The sequence below is a fragment of the Mesoplodon bidens genome (assembly GCF_964165515.1).
Source record: "Mesoplodon bidens genome assembly, chromosome: 3".
Lineage (NCBI taxonomy): Eukaryota > Metazoa > Chordata > Mammalia > Artiodactyla > Ziphiidae > Mesoplodon > Mesoplodon bidens.
Genome location: NC_138178.1, coordinates 91,994,421 through 92,013,416, shown reverse-complemented (window position 1 = coordinate 92,013,416; position 18,996 = coordinate 91,994,421). Strand labels below are relative to the sequence as shown.

At 43.8% G+C, this 18,996-nt stretch overlaps 1 protein-coding gene across 13 annotated transcripts in view; it reads right to left on the bottom strand.

The window, feature by feature from the left end:
- PPIP5K1 (diphosphoinositol pentakisphosphate kinase 1) overlaps nt 1-18,996 on the bottom strand; it is a 50,147-nt gene that overhangs the window by 15,283 nt on the left and 15,868 nt on the right. For 4 of the 13 annotated variants that reach the window (XM_081226834.1, XM_081226828.1, XM_081226835.1 and 1 more), the window contains 6 exons: nt 18,681-18,845; nt 16,460-16,609; nt 15,744-15,834; nt 12,713-12,838; nt 11,934-11,996; nt 6,624-6,761 (listed from right to left, as the gene is read on the bottom strand). In XM_081226834.1, coding sequence (XP_081082960.1) covers nt 6,624-6,761; nt 11,934-11,996; nt 12,713-12,838; nt 15,744-15,834; nt 16,460-16,609; nt 18,681-18,845 — 733 coding nt within the window. The remainder of the gene's footprint in view (nt 1-6,623; nt 6,762-11,933; nt 11,997-12,712; nt 12,839-15,743; nt 15,835-16,459; nt 16,610-18,680; nt 18,846-18,996) is intronic. The other 9 variants (XM_081226841.1, XM_081226829.1, XM_081226832.1 and 6 more) reach the window with 5 other exon arrangements.

Below are 18,996 nucleotides of genomic sequence, written 5' to 3'. Positions count from 1 at the left end.
GTTGGTTTTTAGAGTTTGTTTCTAGGAATTGTCCTTTTCATCTATATTATCTAATTTGTTGGCATACAATTGTTCATGGTACTCTCTTACAATCCTTTTCTATTTCTGTAAGGTCAGTAGCAATGTTTGAATTGATGGCAATTAGCTTCAATAACATACAAAAACTCTGTTCCTATAAAGCTCAGTCCCCACCTTGTTATTGTCACAATTATAATATATCTTTGTACACTGTGTGCCCATTAAAACAGACATAATGATTGGTTTATTCATTTGCATGTTGTCACATATGAAACAAAAAGACAAAAAGGGGAGCTACAAACCCAAAATACAATAATGCTGGCTCTTATATTTACCAGTGTAGTTACTTTTACCAGAGTTCTTTATTTTTTTTCTTCTTTCTTTCTTTTTTTTTTGAGTTCTTTATTTTTTGATATGGCTTCAATTTTCTGTTCAGTGTCATTTTAGCTGAAAACCCTCCTTTTAGCATTTCTTGTAGGGCAGATCTACTACTGACAAAATCCCTCTGCTTAAAGATGTTACTGGAAAACTACTAGAGCTAAACAATGAATTTGGTAAAGTAGCAGGATACAAAATTAATGCACAGAAATCTCTTGCATTCCTATACACTAATGATGAAAAATCTGAAAGTGAAATTAAGAAAACACTCCCATTTACCATTGCAACAAAAAGAATAAAATACCTAGGAATAAACCTACCTAAGGAGACAAAAGATCTGTATGCAGAAAACTATAAGACAATGATGGAAGAAATTAAAGATGATAAAAATAGATGGAGAGATATATCATGTTCTTGGATTGGAAGAATCAACATTGTGAAAATGACTATAATACCCAAAGCAATCTACAGATTCAATGCAATTGCTATCAAACTACCGCTGGCATTTTTCACAGAACTAGAACAAAAAATTTCACAATTTGTATGGAAACACAAAAGACCCCGAATAGCCAAAGCAATCTTGAGAAAGAATAACAGAGCTGGAAGAATCAGGCTCCCTGACTTCGGGCTATACTACAAAGCTACAGTAATCAAGACAGTTTGGTACTGGCACAAAAACAGAAATATAGATCAATGGACCAGGATAGAAATCCCAGAGACAAACCCATGCACATATGGTCACCTTATCTTTGACAAAGGAGGCAAGAATATTCAATGGAGAAAAGACAGCCTCTTCAATAAGTGGTGCTGGGAAAACTGGACAGCTACATGTAAAAGAATGAAATTAGAACACTCCTTAACACCATACACAAAAATAAACTCAAACTGGATTAAAGACCTAAATGTAAGGCCAGACACTATCAAACTCTTAGAGGAAAACATAGGCAGAACACTCTATGACACAAATCACAGCAAGATCCTTCTTTGACCCACCTCCTAGAGAAATGGAAATAAAAACAGAAATAAACAAATGGGACCTAATGAAACTTAAAAGCTTTTGCACAGCAAAGGAAACCATAAACAAGACGAAAAGACAACCCTCACAATGGGAGAAAATATTTGCAAATGAAGCAACTGACAAAGGATTAATCTCCAAAATTTACAAGCAGCTCATGTAGCTCAATATCAAAAAAACAAACAACCCAATCCAAAAATGGGCAGAAGACCTAAACAGACATTTCTCCAAAGAAGATATACAGATTGCCAACAAACACATGAAAGAATGCTCAACATCAGTAGTCCTTAGAGAAATGCAAATCAAAACTACAATGAGATATCATCTCACACCGGTCAGAATGGCTATCATCAAAAAATCTACAAACAATAAATGCTGGAGAGGGTGTGGAGAAAAGGGAACCCTCTTGCACTGTTGGTGGGAATGTAAATTGATACAGCCACTATGGAGAACAGTATGGAGGTTCCTTAAAAAACTAAAAATAGAACTACCATACGACCCAGCAATCCCACTACTGGGCATATACCCTACCCTGAGAAAACCATAATTCAAAAAGAGTCATGTACCACAATGTTCACTGCAGCTCTATGTACAATAGCCAGGACATGGAAGCAACCTAAGTGTCCATCGACAGATGAATGGATAAAGAAGATGTGGCACATATATACAATGGAATATTACTCAGCCATAAAAAGAAACAAAATTGAGTTATTTGTAGTGAGGTGGATGGACCTAGAGTCTGTCATACAGAGTGAAGTAAGTCAGAAAGAGAAAAAAATACCGTATGCTAACACATATATATGGAATCTAAATTTTAAAAAAAGTGGTCATGAAGAACCTAGGGGCAAGATGGGAATAAAGACGCAGACCTACTAGAGAATGGACTTGAGGACACGGGGAGGGGGAAGGGTAAGCTGGGACAAAGTGCAAGAGTGGCATGGACATATATACACTACTAAATGTAAAACAGATAGCTAGTGGGAAGCAGCCGCATAGCACAGGGAGATCCGCTTGGTGCTTTATGACCACCTAGAGGGGTGGGATAGGGAGGGTGGGAGGGAGGGAGACACAAGAGGGGAGAGATATGGGAATATATGTATATGTATAACTGATTCACTTTGTTATAAAGCAGAAACTAACACACCATTGTAAAGCAATTATACTCCAATAAAGATGTTTTAAAAAAATCCCTCAGCTTTTGTTTATTTGGGAATGTCTTAATTTTCCTTCATTTTTGAACCGTTTCGACAGATATAGAATTCTTGGTTGACGTTTTTTTCTTTTAGCACTTTAAATATGTCACCCCACTACTTTCTGGCCTCTATGGTTTCTGATGAGTGACTTGTTAATCTATTAAATATTCCTGGTATGTGACAAGCTGCTTTTCTCTTGCTACTTTCAACATTTTCTCTTTGTCTTTTGACAATTTGATTACAATGTGTCTCAATGTAGATCTCTTTGCATTTATCCTTCTTGAAGTTTGAACTATTTGGAGACATAGATTTGTGTCTTTATCAAATTTGAGAAGTTTTCAGCTATTTTTTCTTCAAAATTTTTTTCTGCCTCTTTCTCTCTCTCTTCTCCTTCTGGGATTTCCGTTATACATACAGTGGTATGTTTTATGGTGTCCCACGGTATCTTTGGCTCTGTTCACTTTTCTTCATTCTTTTTTATTTCTTCTCCTCAAACTGGATAACTTCAACAGACCTACCTTTTTTTTTTTTTGGCTGGAACACTATTTTTATTATAACATGTTTATACATCTGCAGGTAGAAGAAAAAAGTTTTTACCCTCCATTAAACAGAATGGCTTACCCCCACCCCCACCCCACCCACATCACTTGATTATGGTTATGGTTCAACAGATGCATTTTTCAAAGGATCATTTACTCATTAAGCCTCAAAGGAATTCTGTAGCCATTCCTGGTTACTTAATAAATTCAAAATTTGTAAATGTATATTTCTTCTCTCTTTTGTTATGCTTTTACCATTCCATACTTCAAATTTACCCTGTCCCATACTGTCTTAATTAGTGAGATCCTGCTAAACACCTAGTAAATGGCCACACATAACACAGACATGTAGAGGAAAAACATATACAATGTAGAGGTTTAAAAATTAAACAAATTAAAAAGCTAAGCAATGGAAATACTATGCACCAATTTCAAAGTGTCCTCTGAGGAGGCTTGGATTCACAGACAGCCTAGGAATAGGCTGGAAGTACAGGTGGACTATTGAAACAGGGCAGCACTGTGTTCATCTGTTTTGTATACTGGCCAACTGGAGGAGGTATCTTTTGAAGAAAGGGTTCCTCAGGAAAACAGTTTGAAAACCATCACTGTGCAAACTTCAAAAAGATACGTATGTCAGCCTACGTATAGCTGCCAGCCCCTGTCTGCAGTCCTGTAGTAGGGATAGTTTTTCGTGATATACGAATAAATTCCATTTAGGGTGAGTTGTTTATCAGGAGCCATCGTAATTGCTTGTACGATTAATTGTGCATAGGAAAAGGTGGCTTTGAATCATCCTTTGGGCTGTCTCCACCTGAAGCTTCCTTCTTATTTTCTGGCTGTGAGTTGTCGGCCATTAAATTGAGGTCAGATGGTACCACATGGCCCATTTTGTACCCTGAAGACCCTGCTCCCCAGGGAGCTGGACGGACAGGAGTTTGCAGCACTGATGGTTCCTGTGGGGGAGGGGAGGGGGCTGATGAGGTTGGCCATGGTGTCTGGAATGTTGATGGTCAGTGGGGAGATGTGAGCCTGCACGAGCTTCACCAGGGACTCGGGCGCTTCCTGTTTCTCCCTCTTCTTGCTGGACAGGGCAGTGAACGTGAGTGATCTTGACGTTTGTGCTCGGGAACCTGAATGTGCACATGCGCGGCAGGTGCAGCATGGCGCCCCGTGCCTTTGGAACACACCGTCCACGCACACGCCATTCTTGCCGAGGCAGCGCAGGTAGAAGTCGTCATCCGCGTTGGCCCCGGGCTGCGCTGACGGCTCCAGGGCCGCCCCGGGATGGCCGCTGCCACCGCCGGCCGGGGGCATTAAGATCTCGAGGTGGCACTGTGAGATGAAGCTCGAGTGGCCCATGCTCACGTCCACCGAGCCCTGCAACAAGTTTCGCCTGATGGTCACTGAGCGCTTCTTCATCAGATACTCGAACTCACGGCCCTCGAGGCGCGCCACTGCCCAGCCGCCCGGTGGGGAACTGCTGCCCCCCGGAGGCCCGCCCGCACCCGGCAGCACCACGGCCGCCGCCATGGGCCTGCGAGGGCCCGGGCCACCTTCCAACACCACTACTGAGCTGAGGGCCAAGCTAGGCTGCTGGCCAGCGAGCAACGAGTGGCAGCGAGGGGCGGAACACGTGCAGCACACCGGCGCCAGACCATGACTGACGGCCTTGACCTATCTTTAAGTTTGCTGATTTTTAATTCTGCCTGCTCAAACCTTCTAAGAAATCCTCCAGTAAATTTTTCATTTCTGTTATTATGCTTTTCAGCCCCAGAACTTCTGTTTGGTTCCTTTAAATACATATATATATATATATATATATATATATATACACACATATACATATATATATTAAAATAAATAAATTTATTTATTTTTGGCTACATTGGGTCTTCCTTGCTGTGCCCAGGCTTTCTCTAGTTGCAGTGAGCAGGGGCTACTCTTCGTTGTGGTGTGCAGGCTTCTCATCGCGGTGGCTTCTCTTATTGTGGAGCATGGGCTCTAAGCGTGTGGGCTTCAGTAGTTGTGGCACGCGGGCTGTAGAGCACAGGCTCAGTAGTTGTGGCGCAAAGGCTTAGTTGCTCCGTGGCATGTGGGATCTTCCCGGACCAGGGATCGAATCCGTGTCCCCTGCATTGGCAGGTGGATTCTTAACCACTGTGCCACCAGTCAAGTCCCCGAACTCCATTTTTTTTTTTTGAGATGATCATATGGTTTTTCTTCTTCCACTTGTTGATATGCAGTAACACATTGATTGATTTGCATATATTGAAGAATCCTTGCACCTCTGGGATAAATCCCACTTGATCATGGTGTATGATCCTTTTAATGTGTTGTTGGATTCTGTTTGCTAGTATTTTGTTGAGGATTTTTGCATTTATATTCATCAGTGATATTGGTCTGTAATTTTCTTTTTGTGTAGTATCTTTGTCTGGTTTTGGTATCAGGGTGATGGTGGCCTCATAGAATGAGTTTGGGAGTGTTACTTCCTCTGGAGTTTTTTTGAAAGAGTTTGAGAAGGATGGGTGTTAGCTCTTCTCTAAATGTTTGATAGAATTCACCTGTGAAGCCATCTGGTCCTGGACTTTTGTTTGTTGGAAGATTTTTAATCACAGTTTCAATTTCATTAGTTGTGATTGGTCTGTTTATATTTTCTATTTCTTCCTGGTTCAGTCTTGGAAGGTTATACCTTCCCAAGAATTTGTCCATTTCTTCCAGGTTGTCCATTTTATTGGCATAGAGTTGCTTATAGTAGTCTCTTAGGATGCTTTGTATTTCTGCGGTGTCTGTTGTAACTTCTCCTTTTTCATTTCTAATTTTATTGATTTGAGTCCTCTCCCTCTTTTTCTTGATGAGTCTGGCTAAAGGTTTATCAGTTTTGTTTATCTTCTCAAAGAACCAGCTTTTAGTTTTATTGATCTTTGCTATTGTTTTCTTTGTTTCTGTTTCATTTATTTCTGCTCTGATCTTTATGATTTCTTTCCTTCTACTAACTTTCCAACTCCATTTCTTAAAGGCTGTCTTTCCCCTAGTATTTTGAAATGCTAACTTCAACTATTTCTGGATTTTCTACTTTGTTTGCTTGGTCTCTGTTTATTCATGTACCAATACTACACTGTTTTTATTATAGAAGTTTTATAAAATGTTTTAAAATCTGGTAGGGCCAGCATGACTTCATTGCTCTTCTTTTCAAGATTTCCTTGGCTATTCTTGCTTGTTTTTTTTTTTTTTAATGACAACTTCAAAATCAATTTGTCTGACTTTAGAAAAACAGTACTATTTTTATTGAGATCACATTAAATTTATAAGTTAACTTTGGAAGGAGTGATAGTTCTATGCTTTTGAGTTAACCTATGCAATTAAACATCTTTTCAAGTCTACTTTTTCAGAGTGCCTGTCTTTTTAATTTATTACTCATGTTCTAGGAAGCATGGGAGTGCGGGCAGAGATAGTGGTACAAGATAAGAGTATTCTCCATACCTGCAGATGCCTGTGCTTGGGCATCAGTGTGGCGCTGGCAGACTCTACTCAAGAATTCACTCACTTGACGCAGGGAAAGGGCATTATGTAGTGTTTCCAGGGGGTAAATGGTAGGCACCATGGAGCACCCTTCAAATCCTGTTAGAAAAGAGATGGGCAAAGTCAATGTTATTCCTGCTGGATATACCCCAGCTGGCCAAGGAAGCATGGAGGGTCCCTGAGAACCATCAGGAGTGTCTGTGGCTTTTGAAGTGTGGGGTATCCAAGATTCTCAGGAGAGGGAACTCTTTAGAGCCCCTACAGGAGTCTATTTTTGTCACCTCCAGATTTTCTAAAAAGTCTTCCTGCTAAGGCCTCTGGGTGAATCAAATCACCTCTTATCCTACCTATGGAAAGTCTGCAATATTCCATGGAAAAATCAACAGAATCCCAATAGGGTAAGCACCTACACTCCTCTTGTACTTTCTGGGGGAAATAAAACAAAGGTCCAGAGGTAAGGGGTGAAATTGTAGGTCTAAATGAGAGGTAGGGAGGTCATGGAGCCGGGAAAAAACAGCAGATTTCAGGGATCATGTACAAGAGAACCAGATTAAGGAGGAGGGCTTGGGATCTGAGGAGGGGTTCATGCAGATTTAGGATATGGGTAGAAAGGCTAGAATATCGGAAGCAGGAGGGCATGCAATACACATGAAGCTCAGCTCAGGAAAACCGCATGTATGAACAGGTTGGGGGATGGAAGTTCTTTCTTGGTTATTTTCATCACTTCAAAGCTTCTTTCCTCTGCTCTCACTGAAGACCCCAGACTTGCTAGTATTTCTCTATTCCTTCAGGAAAATGAGGCAAACCCCCTAGAAAAAAGAATAAATACCGATTCTCTGCTCTGAACCCAACAATTCCAATGTAGATCTACATTGTAGGGTGAAGGGTAAACCTAAATGTGTAACTCTAATCCCAGGGCCTGTTGATGAAAAAAAATACGCCCCCATTAGAGGATCAAGAAGCATACATCTCAACCACTTTTTTAGTCCCCAATATTTCCTATGCTTCCTTTATATCTCCTTAAATGGATTAAAGGTAGGCAGGACAGCAATATCTATTCAAGACACAGCCTCCTGTCTGACAATGATTAAAACCTATATAACTCGAAAGGATTATACCTGACCATCTTCTAACCTTCGGCCCTTGTTTTCTTCAAGGATTCAATTGAGACCTCTGTGCCTCAATTTCCCCCTGTACTCTAGTGGCAGGAGGGCAGGAGAGGTACAGTCCCCAGCTTCTCAGAACAGTTAGAAAAACATTTGGATTTGAAGATGGCGGTAGTAGAGGGTCATAGAGATAAGAATAGATTCCAGGGCCAGAGACTACTCCTGTACCGAATAGCACTGGGAATAGGTAATATTAGGAGGCAGTGAGGAAGGAGAACTGGAAGGGGAGGAGCAGCCAGCACTACAGCTACCAGGCAGTCTGGCCCCAATCCCATCCAAGCGACTAAATGCAAGTCACATAACCTTAGAGTAAATAGGAGAAAGGAATAGGTGGGCTCTCCTGCCAAAAGTGCAAGAAGCAAAGCAGTCAGTCCCAGCCAGGGTAGTGGCAGCAGCCAGCTTAGTGGCAGGGGGTACCGTAGAGGCACTCAGGATCATCCTGGCCTGAGTGCAGCCAGTTCCGGAAGAGGCGCAGGTGGTAGGAGCACTGGTGCAGGTGATGCGCCAGCGTGGCATCCAAGGAGACTGGCCAGCCCCCTGTGCAGTCAGAGGAAAAACTGCGCAGCAACCGGACCACAGGGTGCTGGTCATCCAGCAGCTCTTGGAGGGGGTGGGGGAACCACGGCAGGAAGCACAAAGATAAAGAAAGAGAAGAGGGAGAGACAATGAGGAGGGTACTGGATGACATAAGCATTCCTGGGAGGTGGGGCCACTCAGCTCCAAGGTGAGCTAAGAGAGAAGCAGAGATGGTCAGAGCCACAGGACATCTCTTGCAGGGGAGAAGAGTATTGGCATCATGCTAAAAGAAGTCTACAAGAAGTGAGTCTAGAAGAAGGGGCATGTGAGACCTCATCATACAGCAGGCCCTCTCCTTTCTCGTTGTGCACAATTCAGTCAGTGCTTGCAGACAGCAGTCACATCGTTCTGGATGGGGTGACCTGGCAGTTCTGTAGCTAGGGACTCCAGTGTCCCCAGTCATTCTTGGGCAAACCCTAGTTAGGGCTTGTTTCTCAAACGAATGTATTTTTGAGGTTGGGATAGACATGAAAAGATTTGAAGTCACTCAGAGAAGAGGGTCAAGAGTGGTACAGGTTATCAAGATACAGTCTGAAGCTAAAAAAGCTCCTAAGGACTCAGGCTGGGCTCCCTGGACCAGACTCTAAGATAGCCACAGACAAGGCTTGTGTTAGGGAACTGACGTAGATTAGCGGGAAACCAGGTGTCCTTTAAAACAGCATGTAAAAAACGGAATCAATATGTGAAAATGCCAATATTGATTAATCATCCTTCATTCTTGTTCAAATACATAGACTTTTTCAAAAACGTTTGCACAAGTCTTGGGGGACATTGTACCAATTATAGAAGCCAAAAGAGATAATTTTATATTTTCTTCCCACTGCTGGTGAGTTTAACTGCACTTTGTTCAGCTAGATGAGTGGAAAAGCTTTAATACGAAACTACTTACTATCTTAGCTGGTTGGCAAACTTTGTGGATATATGCGATTCAGCTGCAAATGGTTGAAGGCAGTGAAAGGCATGTGGAAGGGGGTTTAAGAGGAACAGTAGGAAAAAGATCTTGGGGAAAAGGTACGGGGTCTTAACTGATAACAGGAATATGGTACAGAGAAAGTAGGATCAAGGTAGCTGAGGATGACTGCTCAGAACTCCCAGACCAGAATGGGCTCCACAGGGTGATCCCATGAGACTATGTTTCCAGAGACCTTAGTCTGGATGTCAAGAGAGATTTCTGTACCAATGGTCCCACAGTTGTATGGGTCCCTAGCAGAGAATGAGCTTGGCAAATCTGGTGGGTACACTCTGACATTCTGGATGAGGGAGAGACACAGTCTCTTTCCCACTATAGTAGTTCACCTTGGTAAGTTCAGCATGCAGTTTACTAATGGGCCATACTTATATACTTGTTGTAGTCACAGGATGGGACAGAAGCTTATCAGGAGCAGAGGGAGGGATGGGCTGAGGGGTGTTCTCCCATCAAAGCAAGGAAGTAGCACTGCCTTGCCTCCTTTCCAAAGCCAGGTCCAGTTCTTCCAGCTGCTATTTCAAAGCCCCACATCAAGGCAAAGAGATGGTGGTGATGGACAGTAGGCTGGCACATTGTTGTGACTAATCTGTTGCAAGCAATTGCAGACAGAGCATCCACTCTGTAATTGCTGGGTCAGTCCAGTAACATGTGGCCATGGGGTAGAGCCCTCATATTGTCCTGAGGGCCAAATTAAATCTAGATAATCTTCAGCAAGAGACATAATAGCTCCAAATCTTTTTCTCCTAGATCCCAGATTCCGGCTTCTCAGGCACTTTAGCCTCCAGGCTCAAGTACAAGAAGAACAAAGGCCAGCAGAGCCCTGAGGTTGTGTGCAGGGTGCTGGAGGAGATCTTGAATTTACTCTCTTGCACTATAATTGTCCAGGTCTTTCTTCCTCTCCCCCTTTTGGTAGAATTAATTCTTCTTTACTGGTGAGGCTGCTAACCAAGCCTTCAGGGAACTAGAGATATATAGGTTTGAGGATCTGTTTTAGGAATTTGGATCTTTTCTCACAGAGCCTAAGAGTTAGGAGAGTTGTGATTTAGCTCTCATGTCAGGGGCCCAAGTTCCTAGTACCATCTTCTGTTCCCTAAGTAATAAGTCTCCTAAGTCCAAATCCCAGGCTGTACTGTTGGGATTGGTGCCTGAGGGTCTACTCTGGAGATGACTGTGGCACGAAGGCCAGAAGAGCTTGAAGCTAACCGTGCAGGCACAGTCACGCCACTCTGAATGGGAAGCTCCTGTCACAGGCACAAACAAGAGTGCAGGTGGCGGGTAGGGGTATAAACTGAGCAAGTATAAGCTAGTCAACATAGGGAGATTTCACCAGTGCCTAGTGGAGATGTATGGCCTGACTGGGCTAAAATCTAGCAGCTGCCACTGTCTAAGGAGCAGGTGATCAGCACCTAGAGTTTTTTCAGCCAGGAAAGCCAAGCTAATTTTACCTCCCTCAGAATCTTAGCTCTTGAACAGAAGAAAATCGTATCTAACAAAACTGGATTTACCTTGAAGACAAGATACAATGCAGAGAGAAACTAAGGATATAAAGGCTAAAGCAAGGAGTAAGTCCTGGGTTCCTCTGCCATACCCTACAAAGAGACCACAGCCCTTCAGTTTTGGGTTTACGCAGATCTCTAAACTCTCCCACCTTAGTGTGGGCAGACCCTGTTCTTCAGTATTCTTGAAATATTATTTATTCCTAAGCTCCCCCAGAATCTCCAGTAGACACCTCAACTCTTCACTTCCCCTTCCTGGAGACTGCAGTGCCATAAGTAGGCTGGGGCTACATGGAAACCACATGGAAACCCTCAAGACACAATTCTTTTTCCTTTACCTACCACCTCCTACTCCTTTTGTTCTTTCTTGTATCCCAAACCAATCTGGACTCCTGTTTTCTAGGCCCAGACCCTAGGTTAGTAGTGACGTAAAGCAGATGTCAGGCGCACAAGAGCCACACAAAATACACACAATGGTAGGAGATAGGAATATGGAGATGGAAAACAATATACTCAAGACTAATGCATTTATGGGTAGGCTTGGGAACTGGGAACTGCAGCACTGCTCCAAAAGGGAAGCAAACTAGTCATCCACTCCAACAAAAGAGCTGGTGAAAAAACAGGAAGATCAAAATTACATAAGCTGATGAGTTGGGGAAACAAATAGACAGAAGAAATGGGGATGATATAGGTAATACTACGCTCTTTCTAAGAAGGGGAACCATTATCATGTTTGTACAAAGCCTGGCAGTCATGTGATGGGAAAGGAAGAGGTTTAATTCATGTTTCGGTGATGATGCTGAAAAAAGTGACACAATGGTGATGATGGTGACCATGGAAATAAGACCTTGAGTTGCCCCAGGAATCGGGCAGCCAGGCTGCAGCCAAGGCTAAGGTCTGTCACAACAAGTGATATATCCCAAGAGCGACAATAAGTGAATGGTTCAGAGACAGCAGGGTGTCAACACAGTGGAGGGAGAGGGAAAGTCAGTGTCAGAACTCAGAGGTTAAGTGTCTGGAGGTGACATGGTGAGGAGGAATGACGTTGAGTCAGAAGCAAACGTACCGTTAGTCGGATGCTTTGCAAACGACACAGAAAATCGTTTTACGGCCGGGACAAACAAGAGCTCTGGGGAGAAAAGACATCACGGGGATTATACCCACCGCTGTCCCCACCCTCTGCTCTGGAATTTGCTCACAATACACTCTGTTCTTTACAGTTAGTATACGACCTGCTCCCACCCCCGCCCCTTAGATTCCTTACTACCACATTTCAATCTTTTCCTTTGGATAATCTCCTCTCAGGAATCCATGTGTCATCTCTACCATAATACGGCCCCACAAACAACCCTAATCTCACCACCACGTCCTCTTTCTGGTCATTTACAAAGAAATAAAATCTTTGTAGAAACTTTCATCACTTCCCCCAGTCTCTTTCCATATCATTTTTCCTGCCTTGGCTGAACAACTTCCCCATCCCTGATTTCCTAGATTTTAATTGAGGCTCCACTGCATTCTTCCTGACCGTGGATCCTCCTCCTTGGTCCCTACCCCTACAGGCCAGAATCCAGGAAAGAATACAAAGGTGGAGTAAATTGATGTAGCAGGGCTGTATGTGGCTGATTATGAAGGGATAAGCATAAATAAGTAGTATTTGTATGGCGAGAGGGAATGCAAATGGAGGGGTGGATGGGGTCTTGGTTGCTTCTCCCCTCTATAACTGATGCAGAAAACTTGTCATAAGGCTAGTGTCAGCGCCATCTTAAGCGTGAATTGTTCTTGAGCTGTGTCCTTGCTGGCGGACAAATGAAGAAAAGAGTTGCCCCCCAAAACCCACCCACATACCATCTCGGTGCTTCAGACTGGCAGGTGGTAGCTTTTTGCCTTGGCTGCGGGCGTAGTCCTGAAGATTCGGGGCGCTGGAGGAGCCGCCCAGCACTGTGGTGCTGAACAGCCCCGTGCACTGTGAGCCTGCAAGGCCGGGAGTGCATTAGTAGCCACGCAAAGCTGCAATTACCACACAGAAGTACACACAATTTCACATGACAACGTCAGGACACACACACATAACCATTCAGAGCCACCACCACGTGGCCACTTCACATAGCCACACACAGCTTTCACTACTGTCCACAGCCACACTGGGCAAGCAAAGTGAGGATGCTCCTGAAAGTCTACTTGGCAGATACAAGAGGCCACTACAAATACAGGGTTAGTCATATTAGGGGACTCAAAGCTACTGAAAGGGATGAACTATGCTCTCTAGGTGGCTCTCAGGAATGCTCAAAGAATAGATAGATTCCTCTAGATCTCCCTAGATTTAATTCAGTGCTCCTTATGCTGGATATAGGGTTTGAAGAACCCAGAAATCGAGTCCCTTATTTGTTTAAAAGGAAAGAAACCTTGACTGAAACTAGAGACTAAGTTTAGAGTACTGAACTCAAATTCAAAGTTCTCATAAGTTCCAATTCCTCCTAAGTTTTTCATCCAACATTCCCTCCCTTCTATTTTCCCTTAGGCCTTTTTACCTTTCCCAAGAAAGTATGAGACTCACTGAGTTTTTGAAGCTGGAATGGATTCAAAGATCATCCAGTTCAACCTTCTTATTTTAGAGATGAAGAAACTGACATTCAAAAGGGATCTCATTTGTTCAAGGTCATACAGTTTGTTAGGAGTTAAGCTGGACTAGAATCCAGGTCTCCTGACTCAGGATCAACTGTGTTCAGTTAGAAAAGAAATAGTAATTTTTTTCATCAAGAAGAAACAGAGCATTGTTTCTGAAGTGAAAATGGACACAAATTGAAAGGCATGTGAAGGGTCCGGTGATTATATGCAGAACATGCCTACTAACAGCTGAACACCCTACTCAGGAGAACCTCGTGAGCAGAAAACAGCGAAAAAGATGTTTTTTCTACTCTCGAAAGTTTATTGTCTTGTAAGTTCTGTGCTCAAAGCCAGATGCCCACACACATAAGTTCAAAGAAAGCAAAGAGAACTCTTGACAGTAAGTGGAGTAAATAAAACTTGAAAAATCCCAGAAGCAAATAAATCAAGCTAGTCACTGTCCCAAGTATCTGATCGACAGTAGGGTTGGGACTCCCATGGTCCCATCTCCTACTATAGCCCACAAGGAGAGAATGGGCAGGAGGAAACAAGATTAACACTCCAGTTTGTGGAATTTTCTCCTCTACTTCCAAATCCATCTTAGCCAAGACCCTGGGTTTGACTTGGGAACTTAACATTCATAGGGGAAATGGACAGAGTGGAGACATCAGTTTCCTTTGAGCCCACAAAGAGGGGATATGGTTTCAGGGGTCCCAGCATTTCAGGGTCACCACATAAATCAACAAGTTCAAAAAAAAAAAAAAAAAAAAGAAGTTCAGATGGCTGATAATTTCCACCCTGGAATTAAGGACCACTCCTCTGCGCAGCAATTTCTCCTACCTTTCACGTTGAAACAAGCTCAAGAATAGAGTTCCAGAGAGAAATAAGGGTTGCTAAATATGTCTGCTTTTTTCAGAGAAGCTGGAACTAGCTGGCTGTATCCCAGCCCACCCTCAAGCTTTGTTCTACATTTACTTCCTCCACGAAATAATTTTCTGGCATAGTCCCACCAATCCTGCCGTGTCCAGTCTTGGATCATCTCAGGGGGTAGTCTTTACCTTACCACCACCATCTGTCAACCAGACTCATGCCTCTGCCCTGTTCTTGACAGCACTCCTCCTTAACTGGGCCAGACACACCTATCCTCTTTCCCACCTACCTGAAACCTATTCTCTTCTGGGGTTTCTGGGAAAAAAGTCCATATTCACAGATCTAGACATTTGTCATTTATTTTTCATGCACCAAACCATCTACCTCATTTTAGGGATCTAGAAGGCAATCTACTCCCATAAAATTAGCCTGGAAAATTACTAAAAACCTTTCTTCCCATTTCTGGTCCAAATGCTGACTGTTGTAGGGCCAAGAAATTGGGTGCCAAGGAGAAAGGTAACAGAAAAATGAAAGGAGCTAAATGGAGAGAATAATAGGACAAGATAGAAAGAGCCAGGGGACCCAGTCTAGACCCCACACCACTGTCTCTACCTGCCAGTTCTGGTTAATGGCTCACAGATGCTGTGTTCAAAGATAGTCCCTCCCAAGGACCCCTCCCCACTCCCAAAGAATACAATACCCTCTGAGGCTTGGTCCTTCCTGCAGTCTGTGTTCTTAGGAAAGGTTGAATGATGTTCTCCACCCCTCTCCAGGAATCAAAAAAATCAAGAGACATTCCCTCAAAGTCCTGAGAGAAGCCTCTGCCACTACACCAGTCTCAGATTTGTCCCTCAATTTTCAGGAAGGAAGGAGGAAGAATTACAGGATTAAGAGAGGATGAAGGGGAGGGCATGGAGGTAGGAGGGGCCAAAGCAAGGATGTAATAAACACAGGTCTGAAAGGAAGACATGGCACAAGTTCTCCAAATGTGAATATGACCCGTTATTGAGGGAAGGGAGCGTCTCACAAGTGCCTCTATTTATAGCTTTGTCTCTGAAAACTCTGAAGAGTCAGAGTCTCCATGGACCCTAAATGTCTGGGCTAGACTGAAGGGACAGATAAGGAATAAGAGGGGAAGCCAGAAAAATGCCCTTCAGCCAGAGAAATGGGGGTTGTGTAGTAAACCAAAAGACAGATGCCTTCTTGGAATACAAACGATCATCTGGGATCAAAGTTCACACCTACATGTGGCTTCTCCCAATTCATCCTCCCTAGCCCCACCCAACAGTTCCACTGACTAGATGACCCCAACTCCCATGACTAAGGTTCCCCACAATAAAACTCTAAAGAACAGACAGACACCCCTTCCCAACAACAGATGAGAGATGCTGGAAAACCATACCTAGGCCGCTCTGCTTCATCTCCGTTGGTGGCCGTGAAGATGAAAAGAGTCGGTAGCCACTAGGCCTGGAGGATGAAGTCTCAGAAAGCACCTGGAGAAAAAGGACTCTATGTTAATTACCGTTTTGCCACCTCAACTGAGAAGTCTAAAACCCAGGTCCTGAATTCCTGCCCCTACAAAACCAAGCAATGTCAGGAAGTTTAAGGATTTTTATGAGGAAGAAGAATGCAAAGTCTAAGAGTATACTTTACAGAGGAAACTGTCCAGGGAATCCTATACTAGAAAGCACTTCTATTTCCAAGATGCCTGTCCCTACAGCCCTCTAATCCCAAATCTGAGAAATCATTATTCAACCATTCTCAGTGCTTAGCAGGGCAGGGTACCTTAATCTTTTATATCCCTCCACAGAACTCAGAAAGCAAATCACAATAGCTCAGCCACAATAAGAAGTCTGGCTACGCTCTCTTCTTTCCATGGGACAGCTGTGGCTACGGCAGCCATACTCAGTTTCTTATCTGAGCCGAAAGCCCTCCCCTCCACTCCTGGAGACATGAAATGGATTTCTGAAAAGCCCACAAGGGCTCAATCACACAACCCACACCACACACACACACACACACACACACACACACACACCCCTCAACAGTGTTCTGAGTCCCTAAATCCCAAAAGGCAAAGACAGAGGCAATAAGGGAAGATGAAGTATGGAGGGACACCTGTGTGCAGGATGCCAGGTGAGTGGTGGACACAGCCCGGGGCTGTAGGCCGATGGCTGGGGAAGGCCGGGGGAGGTCCCCTGACCTCCGGCGGCGCCGTCCCCGCAAGGGGATCAGGTCCAGGTTCCCCGTGCACTGCATGTTCATGACCTGCAATCAGACCGGGTGGAAAGCCGGTCACGGCTCCTTACACCCCCAGGCTCCCCAAAGCCCTGGGCCCATTGGGCAGAGGCAGTTGTAAGGCTGGAGAGGATGATTGCCTAGGGCACAGCTGCTCTGAAGGTCACAGATTTTGTATTCTAAACCAGTCCAAAAATATAATAAGATGACAAGAGGAGAAGAAGGGATGGAAAGAAGGGTCGTAGTGGATAAGAATAAGACTACCAATGCCTGTACTTATAGAACACGGAGAGGAAATATTAATATTAAAAGGTTGTATGACCAAAGAGCAGAGAGAAGATTTTCTTGAAAAGCTGAGGAGCATATCTTGGGCAACCATCATCCTGGGTAGCCATGGTATAAACAGCACTAGTAACTGAGAGGAAGAAATCTGATTACAACAGAAAGCTTCCTATAGGCCTGAAAGAAGTCAATTTCATCAAGTCTGAGAGATGATACACTGAGAGCTCTGCTTTGCCTGTCTCTTGACTGCTTAAATCAGAAGAAAAATGGGGGTCCAACATAATAGTGCCAGAGACTGGCAGACGATGTGAATGGGGAAGACACTGGATGTGGAGGAGCAGTTTATTAATGGAAGATCATATGTCATTCTGTCCATTTGATCTATTCACATGAGTCTGCAGTGTACTAATGTACTATGGATACTAAGTTAACTTACACCTCAAAGAAAATACGATGCATACCCCACCTAAGGAAACTCTGAGTATTCATGACCTCAAGTCCATCTTAAAATAATCAGGAAGAAAAGGATGAGTCTAGAAGAGAGACTGCAGTTTGTCTTCTCAGCATTCTCCAAAATCTGAACCATAATCCTTTGTCTGAACCTATGTAAGCTAGTTATAGATTCTTCTGAGATATTTCAAAATGGAAAGACCAATTCCTTTAAGACAGAGAGCAGGCACCAAGCCAAGTGAACGGATTCATCTGTCAAAGCAGGACCCAAAATAGACAGTCATGGTCCCTGAGACAGGGATAAATCATGGGGTCAAAAAGAGTGTCATTAGGGGCCTCCCTGGTGGCGCAGTGGTTGAGAGTCCGCCTGCCGATGCAGGGGATACGGGTTCGTGCCCCGGTCTGGGAGGATCCCATATGCCGCGGAGCGGCTGGGCCCGTGAGCCATGGCCTCTGGGCCTGCGCGTCCGGAGCCTGTGCTCCGCAACGGGAGAGGCCACAACAGTGAGAGGCCCGCATACCGCAAAAAGAAAAAAAAAAAAAAAAAAAAAAAAGAGTGTCATTGGGCCAAAGAGGGAAAGGATCTCTCCAGGAAAAGACCAAAACTTTGGTTTTTACTCCAGGACACAATGTGAGATTTACAACAGTCCTTTCCTCTAGGCTAGAGAAATAGAACCAGGACTAGGAGAACCCAGGCCCAGACTGATAAACCTCATCAGAACAAAGGGGAGACAGATAGACCTCGAGATTTTATTCCCTTTCTGGGATGAGAGTATAGATAACCCTAAAGAGGTTAAATTAAAGTGCCATTTTTAGTAAAGTGATATTTACTACAATCTGAGCTTTAATATTTACCCAAGACAACAAAGAGATGGAGGGGGCCTGGCCTTCAATATCAACTATATTGTTATCATTGTTACTGTTTACTAAGCATCTATATGGTGAGTATTACTTATATTTCACAGATGAAAAAAATTTAGGCTTGGAGAAGGTACCTGTCCAAGATCACACAGTGTCTGATTATCAGACTGGGATTTTAGCCCAGAGTACATGCTTTTCTACTATATTTCCTTTTAAAGAACTGCCTTCTCAAATTCATCCAGAGGCCTCCTCCTCAATCTCATCTCTAAAAGTCCTTATCTCTCAGGCACCCCTCACTGGCATCTCTTTAACCTCAGAAGTAGCAACCAGCTTAAAGGAGCTTTCCTGCGAGACCAGCTGTGAAAGAGAGATTAAGTAAAACATATCCATCAGGGGCCGGAAGACTCTGTTTAAGGTCCTAAGAATCCCACTGAGGGGATTCAGAGATTCATGGACATTGTCCTATGAGCACTTCCACCACTTCTTTCTCCCAAGCCCCTCCCATTACCTCCATGGAGCCGGCTTTGCGGTTACGAATGAGGGGTGATCTCTTTGGGAGGCCAGGGCCCTCAGAGGGCTGGGGTGAGGTCTGCAATGCTCCGTCTGGCTCATCTGATGCCTTTCCCGGGCACAGGTCCTCCATGCTGCCTTGGTCTGTTTTCATCTCCTCATTCTACCCAACAACAGGCATAGACAGGAGACAGGAGAGGTGTTAATGGTCTCCAGCCTCCTAATCCAATTCTCCCCAATCCTTTTAACCTCCCTGTACTGTTTCCGAGTTTCCCATCACTTGGTTCCTAAATCCTCCAGTCCCAAATCCTAGA